The sequence below is a fragment of the Branchiostoma belcheri genome, unplaced genomic scaffold, assembly GCF_001625305.1.
Source record: "Branchiostoma belcheri isolate BF01 breed outbred unplaced genomic scaffold, Haploidv18h27 scaffold62, whole genome shotgun sequence".
Taxonomy (NCBI): domain Eukaryota; kingdom Metazoa; phylum Chordata; class Leptocardii; order Amphioxiformes; family Branchiostomatidae; genus Branchiostoma; species Branchiostoma belcheri.
This window is the reverse complement of record NW_017804265.1, coordinates 1184731-1194415: the sequence shown is the minus strand read 5'-3', so window position 1 is coordinate 1194415 and position 9685 is coordinate 1184731. Positions and strand designations below refer to the sequence as shown.

The 9685-nt window shown below is 41.1% G+C and overlaps 2 protein-coding genes and 2 non-coding genes across 4 annotated transcripts; all 4 read right to left on the bottom strand.

Moving 5' to 3' along the window:
- Positions 1-2181: 2181 nt before the first annotated feature.
- Positions 2182-4356, bottom strand: LOC109483070 (tripartite motif-containing protein 3-like). Its single transcript, XM_019786034.1, has 2 exons — positions 3208-4356; positions 2182-3171 (listed from the first exon to the last, which is right to left on the bottom strand). The coding sequence occupies exons 1-2, from the start codon at positions 4354-4356 to the stop codon at positions 2329-2331; spliced, it is 1992 nt and encodes a 663-aa protein (XP_019641593.1). The 3' UTR covers positions 2182-2328.
- Positions 4357-4906: 550 nt separating this feature from the next.
- Positions 4907-6998, bottom strand: LOC109483095 (histamine N-methyltransferase-like). The gene is made up of 4 exons (XM_019786084.1): positions 6874-6998; positions 6176-6276; positions 5824-6037; positions 4907-5399 (listed from the first exon to the last, which is right to left on the bottom strand). Exons 1-4 carry the CDS (start codon positions 6992-6994, stop codon positions 5026-5028), a joined length of 810 nt encoding a protein of 269 aa, XP_019641643.1. The 5' UTR covers positions 6995-6998; the 3' UTR covers positions 4907-5025.
- Positions 6999-8639: 1641 nt separating this feature from the next.
- Trnap-ugg lies at positions 8640-8711 on the bottom strand. Its single transcript has one exon. It is a non-coding gene; the product is annotated as a tRNA-Pro (tRNA).
- A 205-nt stretch (positions 8712-8916) lies between these two features.
- Trnap-agg lies at positions 8917-8988 on the bottom strand. Its single transcript has one exon. It is a non-coding gene; the product is annotated as a tRNA-Pro (tRNA).
- Between the last annotated feature and the right edge of the window lie 697 nt (positions 8989-9685).

Genomic DNA, 9685 nt, shown 5'->3' with positions numbered 1-9685 from the left:
AACGCGGCACGCTATTTTGAAGCCGCCGGGCGGAGACGTCTTCTTCCACTCAAAAGCCACAAACCGCTCGGGCTTGTAGAACTCTGGGAATGATTTGATGTGAAAGGGCAGAGTTCAGGGTTCACGACGGCGGTGGGACAAAGTTGATACGTCATCGCTGGCGGGAGGTATGAGTCGAGATGTGAAGCGTCCAAAAAGTATGTGAAAAATTTTGTTATTTTTCTTGAATTTAACAATTTTGTCCGCCCATAGCAACAAATATAAACACCTTGTGGTTATGTTGGTGTAGTTTTTGTTTCATTTGAGGCGAGTTTAAGCTGTGGGTTTAGCGAAACATTTTGTTAGTTTTTCCCGGCCGCCGGAAAAATGGTGCGTGCAATGCGCGCGGCCGGGCCGTGAGGGGAGGGGGGCGTGAGATCGCGAACGTTGTCGGTTTAATTCAACCTATAATCATAATTTCCGCTGCTCTTTAGTAATATATTTTAAGCGTAAGTGTGTTACACTTTTAATTTACGACAATGTGGCATATTTTGGACGAAAAAAAACTTTAGCCGGATCATGAGATTGTCGTAAAGTGTTATGTTTTGTCCATCGTGATCAATATTTACCCAGCCCCTGATGTAGATATTTTTTTTTGTTTACTGATCCAGCTTTGAAGAAAAAATATCAAATTTCTGGTTTCTGATGTCAGATACCAAGGCCAAATCTAGTAACTTCACTATTTTTTTATATTTGCCAGTTGCATGGTTGATTTCATTTTTTAAAATCTTAATTCAACAAAGAAAAGTGAATCATCCTGAACATTTTGAATGGCTATTGTTGTTGTTGTTGAATCTATTACTCCACTCACTCTTGTCAGAAGATGGTCCCATGTGATTGTCTTCTTCCTCCTGTGCATTCTCTCTTCTCTCTTGTTGCTTTTTTCCAATTGGTCGTCTTCATGTTCAGTGGTGCTTTCCTCTTCTATTCTTTTCTTGTTCGTTTTCTTAGTTTTCTGTTTTCTTTTTCCATTGGCTATTTATATATGGCTGTACATGTATATGAAAGTACACAAAGAGACTAGATACTAATTACCTAATACTGACTACCCATATTTTATTTTATTTTAGTGGATGAAGAAGAGACATATGCAGGAGAGCTGTGCAGAAATGCAGGATTGAGTCTTACTGCACATGAAACTGGCAGCTGTCAAGTTGAGCATGACAGATTCACAAACGGGCCAGTTTTGGAGTTGTTTAACTTTGTCAACAAGACTGGACTCAGAGAAGACACGAGAGTGAAGTGGATAAAAAATGCGGATAAAGATTGTAAAATACCATTTTATCTTTATCAAGTAATTTAGCTGTAATTGTAACATCCATAAATACATGCACTAAAGTAGTTAGTGTGAAAATGCAATTTAAAAGAGTAATAAGTATACATGTATTGTAAAAGGCTAATTAGCATATTGTTAATTGAAATAATTGTTAGTTAATCAAGAAATGAATATTGAATATTAGTTTGAATATTACAGTTTGCTAATATGTCAACAGGTTACTATGACATTTTTATTATATAAAAGAAAAGTGACATGTATGTATATAATATATGTATATAAATGTTGGTAATTAGGCTCATTTGCATATTTTGGTATTTAATCATCCTCATTAAAATGCTTTGTTTACTTCTAAAGGGAATTTAGGACCACAAAAATACCTTGTTAGTATAGAGCTCTGTTCACAATTTGTATCTTACCTGGGAACCTCGTTACCTGTAAAAATGATGTAATTATGTAATTATGTAATTATTAGCCAAATTAGGAAAAAATATGTAAACTTTTGTATGTAAAAAGATGAAATTAAAGACCTTTGTGGCAAATTGTTTGATCCTAAGATGCTGAAAATTTGAAGATTGTAGCATGAAAACTTTAAGAGATACAATAAAATGTATGTCAGATATCGTTGATTTATGGTCTCTTTTGGTGCCATGACTAATTAGCCTATTCCCATAGGACCAATACTTAAGCATCTTCCAATGAAAACGTCAAAATCATAAACTTTGAAAAATTCTAGAAAATCTCAACTTGTTCCAATTTTTATGCGAAATGAAGCATTCTGACCGGAAAAATCTACTCTATAACATGGAATCATTTTTAATAATCCTTGGCACCCCCCTATTTTTAGTGTGACATCCCTACTGATATATTATATAGGTTCTATTATACTATAATTCTTATCATATGCATAGTATCTATATGTGATGACTATGACCATGATGATGATGATGTACATTCTGTATGACGTCCATAGCTGTTCAAGTTGAGTTTGAGTATGACAAATAAGGCATTGTTTACGACAGTCTGAATATCTTGATACACTCATTGTCGTAGCTTCTATCAGAAACCACCAGGAGACCTTCTTGAGTCAGTGTCAGTCCGAGAGGCTCCGTAATTCCATGATCTTCTGCCGTCAGAACCTGCCGAAGGAACGCGCCGTCCTTACCGAACACACACACGCGGTTATTTTTGTTGTCTGCCACGACGATGTTGTCCTCGCTGTCCGTGATGACACTTACAGGGTGACACAACTGTCCATTCCCTTCGCCCTGCGACACACACGAAAACAAGTGACGACCAGAGGAATCAAAAACTTTCACGTTATGGCTTAGTTCGTCACTCACGACAATCTGGTTACTGCCGTTACTGGTAACCCAAAGGACATAACCCAAACTGTCTTTGTCTCCAAACTTGAATGTTATGTCGCCTTCTAGATTGAGTGCGAATATTTCATAAGCGATTGTCACTATGATTCTCCCTTGTCTGTCCACGGTTATGCCATTGGTTGGTTCCTCTTTTTCGATGGCTCCGCCCACTTTTATGACGCGTGATGGCCTCCCGTGTTTGTCAACAACTTGGATGTTGTGTTTGTCTCCGGTTACTAAAAGTTCACCGTTTGTCAGAGCAGCTACAGACTGAGGTTGGAAGGTCAGTTCCACCGTACCCACAAAAGCACCACTCTTCTTTAAAACTTGAAGTCTTTCGTTGTCTCTATCTACAACTATTATATCGTCATCAATGGAGGTAGTTAAAGAAAGAGGACAACGAAATTCCAAGTCGTTCACGCCCTTGGTACCAGTGGCCTTGGTAAGCCGTGCTTTCCTATGCTTACGGGAATCTGCCTTATTTGGCTTTACCTGTGTTGTACAGGGTGGTTGTAGACTTTGTTTTACCTGTGTTGTACAGGGTGGTTGTAGGCTGATACGAATCTGCTTGATGGCACCAAACAAAGTTGCCACCGCTTCATCCAAATCATTAGTTGGTGAGTCAAAACGCAGTCTTGTCAAACCCTTGCTTTGTTCAATCGCAGATTTTTCGTCAGGACCTTCTTCCAGCCAGTCTGTCAACTCCCTTGTTGCTAAGAGCAGCTCCGAAGGGCTTCCGTACTCTAGCATTTTATCCGCGAAGCTTACGTAACTCTTGGAAGCAACGAGTTCCATTTCGGTAGCATCAATGGCATCACTCAACTGTTTCTCTCTGGAAGCGCTTGTGGCTTGAAGCTGGGCAATCTTCTCTTCTCTTACCTTCGCTACAGCTTGTACCATTCTTTCTGCTTGTACGTTGATGTCGTCGGTGCACCTTTGAAGCTGTGACTGCCACGCATGCTGCAGTGGTTTTGCTTGCTCCAACCACTGTTCCCGTTGTTCAATCTGCCGCTGTACCGCAATCAGTTTCTCGTCAAGCTTCGCTCTTTCCTTCTCTGCTACCTCTTGAATTTCTAAGTAATCGTGATCCTTGTGCTGTACGACGACGCAGTGCAGACATACGACACTGAGACAAGTGCTGCAGTAGAACTTGTTCACCTCATTGTGATCAGGGCACTTGGATGTCTCCCTGGTTCGCAGATCATCTGCGACCTTACTTGAGGTAAGATCTCTCACAGTGACGACTCTGTGTGACTGGAATATCTTCATACGGTCGTGCGCGTCAGTACATACCTGACACAGATAGTCCGTACAGTCTATGCAGAAGTACGTAGACTTAGATCCAGTGTCACACGCCGTGCAAGATGTTTCCGGCTCTTGGGTTGAGAAAGACACCGACTTCAGCGGTTTCTGTGCGGCCTCTTGAAGCTTCTCTTCAGGGAAGTTGTTTTTGAACACTCGTGTGCCATCTTTGGGGAGGGGCACGTCCTGACAACATGTCGGACAGGACAGTTTTCCATCCGGCTCTGCTTCTAAAACTCTCTCCAGACACGGCAGACAGAAGGTGTGAAGACAAGGCAGCATCTTCGGCTGCTTTAAGTCGTCCAGACAGATCTGACACTCCAGAAACTCTGTACCCATCTTCTTGTCTAGATCTGTGACTGAGCCGCACGCCATCTTGTCTGGCTCTGATGAAATACTACTCTTAAAGCAAGGCTGACGAATGTAGCAAGTAAACAGTATTGGCGAGGGAAGCCTAGGCATGTAATTAGCAGCCTCTTATGAATAAATAGTTTAGGCCAGGAATAGCGCCTTGCTGGCAGTTGAGCCACGCTTACTGGTAGTGTCTGCTGACAAAAGTGCCATTAAGTACGTACCCCTCGTCTGGGTGATGAGCAATTTACACTAAATTGCAAGTGTGTTTGTATAGGAACACTGCATTTTTGACATTTCGAATGCAATGATCCGAAATATAGGAAACTAGGGGGTGGCGTTATGTGGTACCAAGAAATAGTAGTGGTAATCACTTTAGGTAGACCTAAATGTTGAAAACGCTTTATTTTTCCATCACACACATTTTGATACAAGACTCACATATATACATGCATCGTAACGATTTAATTATAGTTAGATAAGGTTAATCCTGCAATCCAGAAAAATGGCCTGCAATCCAGAAAAAAATGTTCTTGTATAAGTAACTACATGTACAAAGAGTCTACAATGTGTACTTATGTGGCTTATTCTATTATACATTTCTCTCTTCTTCAGTATTCAAATTCATTCACAGCTTAACAATTTTATCAAATGCTAATCAAAACAGACGACAGCCTTTTCATGCCCCTGCAGCTACGTAGATTTTTTCCTAGCTACTATGACATCTGTATACTGTGTGATGACCACTTTATCATCAACCCTGGTCGAAAATTCGGGGCTCTTCAAATACTTCAGCAGAACTGATCTTAATTCTGGATTTGAAGAGGCGTAAGCGGTTTGAATCAAGAAATCCAGAAGTAATTTTCCTGATACTGATCCTTCCTTCAAGCATTCGGTAACATCGATGTCCTCAGGAGATGTAGACACGGCGCTGTAGTTAATGTTATTGTCGTCCAGTATCTTTATCACATCTGAGGAGACCCTCAGGCAGGTTGCCAGACGCTTGTCCTCAGGCACCCCCAGAGTCTCCATGACTTTCAAGCGCCACCTACCGAAGTCGCTTTTACCTACAGATGATGACAAGGAATTGTTGAAAACCGTGCCTATACATGCAGTTCTCTGTTATGTTCGTCAGACGTTTTTGTATCCATTGATGACTCGAAAAGTAACTTGATTTTGAACAACAAAATGCTCCAACTCCTCAAAACACACAGAAAATCAAGCTGTATAACGCTAGCCTCCTGTTGTAGTGCTTGCACAACTGTGTGGCCCAAGGGCTACAGAAACGAAGATGGGCACCACCCCTGTGCTCTGCACAGAGTGGAACGGATCCTCTTTTTTATGCCATATATTAGACTCCCCCTTGCGCAATGCAACCTGGGGATCCCCCCTGGCGACATGCATCCTGGGAATTCCCCAGTGCTATGCATGCTGGGAATGGGAAATGGTGAATGCATCATGGGAAGGAGAAAAAGGCAAATACCTTCCTACCTGATTCTATCATTACCACCATGCTCCCACCGTCCGCTAGGGAGTCCCACATGTTCTTCAAGGTCACGGCAAGGTCGTCCACGTGGTACAGAACATGGATGGCGTGGATCAGGTGACACCTCTCTCCAGCCTCCTGGGAGAAGTACTCCTCTGCTCTTTGTTGTAGCCAATCGAAGGTTAGCCTGCCGATGTGCGGCTCATGCTCCAATAGTTCCTGAAAACAGACGTTTTGGTGTATATTTATTGATGAATAAAATTAAAGTTATTTTGCATAAATATTCCACACAAATTTACACTGGCAAAAGGCACGCCCATGCACATGGAATGTCTGTAAAGGAGGCAATGTTTGTACCTTGTATTCAGTGATGTAATCCTCCGAGGGTTCCACCACGATGACGTGCGTGTTGTGGTGAATCTCCTGCAGTTTTCTCAGGACCACACTGTCGGCTTCACCTGTTGTTCCAAGGAATGCACGCATATTGGTAAGAAAACAGTTACTCAAACAACTGAATAGATTATGAAAACGCAATGGCACGTTTAGGGTTTTCAGTACAGAATTATCCGCCAAAGTAGTGGATCTTGAGAAGCGTACCAAAGCTTAAAATGCTGGACTCCAGGCCTTCCATAGTTCTGAACGTAGATAGTTCCATATGGAGGGAAGGCCGGGCTATATATATTATACGGTGTATATGAAAGACACCATCTATGTAATACTATGCAAGCAGGCTTGGTTTGGATGTTTTAGACACTTTATACGTTTTGTCGGGCTTTCTATTTTGCCAAATTTTCTTTGGTCCAAACGTTTGCCTATCGCTTTATAACATATCTAAAAAAGGGCCATAAAAAGAAAGCCCGACAAAACGACAAAGTTAACATAGAGAGTAATTTATAATCTATGATTATGTGTTAACGTTATTCTAGATGAAAGGACGTCTTTGATGGAGAATTATGATACGGGAACCTTGACCCTACCCGACCCACCACCGATGCTCAAAACACGGAAACAGCCGTCATCAACGTCGACGTCAGCCGCCGTCGCGACCGTCTCACCCAGGAGCTGTAGGTAGTACTGCCGTCCGCTACAGGCGTCCAGGTACGTCCTGTAGGCGGCCTCATAGTACTGCTGGTGCCGCGCGATCCCTCCTAGTTCTTCTGTCATTAGCTTCTCCATATCGTTTCCTGACAGAACAACAAATCTGAGAGTCCAAACCTTCTGGAAGTATATAATACAATATCATTTTTTTCCCCTACTATTAACAGGATGTTCCTGTAGCGGTTGCGACATCGACAATAAGACTTTGTCCTCTATTGACAGGATGTTCCTGTGAACATGAATTTCACAATATAAACGATGTTTCTTTGATTGCACACCTAGCTCGGACGTATGTTTACTGAATACTTGTTAGCCTAGGTGAAGTCATGCATTGGCGAATCTTTAGAATTTTGACAATAAAACTAGAAGGTCAGGCCTAAGTTCATCATGTTGGCACATCTAACAACTTGTATAACATAGACGTTCTAGAGGCCATTCTCTGTTTTTTTGTCTCACTTCAGGTTCGTTTGCATAACACAAAGGGCCTCCATTTTGTTCGTCCTTCCAGATTCGAATTTGCCTACTTTTTGGACAAATATGCGGTGGAACATACAATTAAACTGAGAGGTAAGTTAAGTAAGTATCTAAAAGTTAAAACATCGACCCTATCTTGAGATAAAATAGTCGTTTTATAAGGTTATCTGACTTGAAAATGAAAATAGATGACTTGCGCCTAACCGTATACAAGTTGCTAAACGTACTCTTCAATGGACTACTAGTACTTTCTTTACAAGTAAGAAGTGACCTACTTTTGGTGACAAACAACCAGTAAATAGTCGTAGGTTGATGTATTCATTCGTAAGCATTTTCTTATATTGATCGTACGATCATTCAGGTCTCAGTCTACGATGTCTATAACATAACGTTAACATTTTGCTTTGCAAGTGTTGAAGGTCGATCTCTTCATATAGTCATAGAATTATTGAAGACCATTGCATAGCCATAGCGCCCGACTTTTGAGATCTGTGCCATGGCTAGTTGTTGAAAGCCACATTGCCCCTACGCATATGGCTTACGCGTGGCAGCTATGTGACTGGTGGTGAGCCATGACTAAACGCTCGTATGTGACACTTTTTAGTTCACCATGCATACTTAGTTACTAGTTATGTACACTGCTATCCTCGCTCAACCCAGGTGTGAAATGGGTACTTTGGGGAGGTAAAAGTGAGGGATGGGCTCCGCCTTCTAGTACTATACCCTAGATACAGTGGATTAACAACCCACTACCCCTATGGCATTAAAACAAAACGTAAGGCTATATGCACCTTTCACATTGCGTACATGGGAGTAAGCTATCGTACATCAAAATGAATTTTAACTTACCTTTTCAGAGGCGAGCTGTCTACTGTCACTGGATCGTCCTAGCAAATGATCATGATGACGCTCGACCTGTCAAGACGGCATCACCCTACTTGTCTGATGACGTAAGCACAAACCGGTTCTCCAGGCTCTCTTTTCATAGCCTTGAAAGGCCGCAAATAGATGTTAGATAAAAGGATATTATTCGTCCTTGGTTTCATTCATAAACTCACCCAAAGCGATAGACACCAAAAAAGGAAAAAAAGGATAGTAGAACAGTCAATTTTCCATTCATTCTTAAACGTAGTAACGTTCTACCTTTAAATTGTCCACAAATTCTATCATCGCGTCTTTCAAATATATATTTCATATAATTTGTATAATTATATTTGTTCTCGTGCGTGATGAGTGAAAAAAAATTCACGGGCTCGCCCGGGAATTGAACCCGGGACCTCTCGCACCCAAAGCGAGAATCATACCACTAGACCAGCGAGCCGGATGGAAAGAAGCTCCTTCTCCTTTGTTGTAAATGTTTACCTTCGTGCGTCCAAGGAGATTTTTTAGGTATAGAAAAGTGTGTGCTCTTTGGAAGACGAATCAAGTTCCAGCCTTAAAATTTCTGGTAGTGCATGTAAGCAAAAAAAAAAAAAAGAAAGAAGAAGAAAGTAAAAATAATATAATAAACTGAATAAAAAAACACAGGGCTCGCCCGGGAATTGAACCCGGGACCTCTCGCACCCTAAGCGAGAATCATACCACTAGACCAGCGAGCCGGATGGACATTGGCCGGTACGTATCCTATTATGACTTTTGTTTTGTTGATTTTTCAAGGGATTGTCACTGCGTTACATTAACAAAACAATAGAAGTAAATCCTGTTTTGTTTACTTTATTTAGAATATCAACATCCGGCCCTGACGCCAACAGTACAGGTAAATGTAAACACAAGTTCAAAGTTCACCAAATATATACATCCCATTGTTCAGATTCATTAATATTGTACACAAAATCGGGCTAGAATAGTAGAAAGGAAACAAAGTACGTAAACATATGTATAGAATTCTAATGTGTAGTGCCCTCTGGATAACTTGGTAAATCATTCAAATGAACGTAAACATGAAATCTCTGCAATTTTGAACATTCTATGAGTTTGAATATTCTATGAGTAAACATGAAATGTATCCGTAACGAACATTCTGCTTGGTTACGCCCTGCTACCTTTCCTACAAGCATGTTGTAAATAATAATCTGAAGTATGACAAAACATAAACAACAGGAAGGCCGCTAAATGAATTAATTGTCAATGTTATGAAAATTCCCCAGATGCCACCAAGCGTGGCTACTGCGCATGACTACATCCAAACCGAGGCTGCCCGATGACGTACTTTCCTGGCGGCCATCTTGAGATTTCAGCAAACAGTAAGTAGCTATTCCAATGCAATTTAATTGCAACATATTGATGCTATATTCT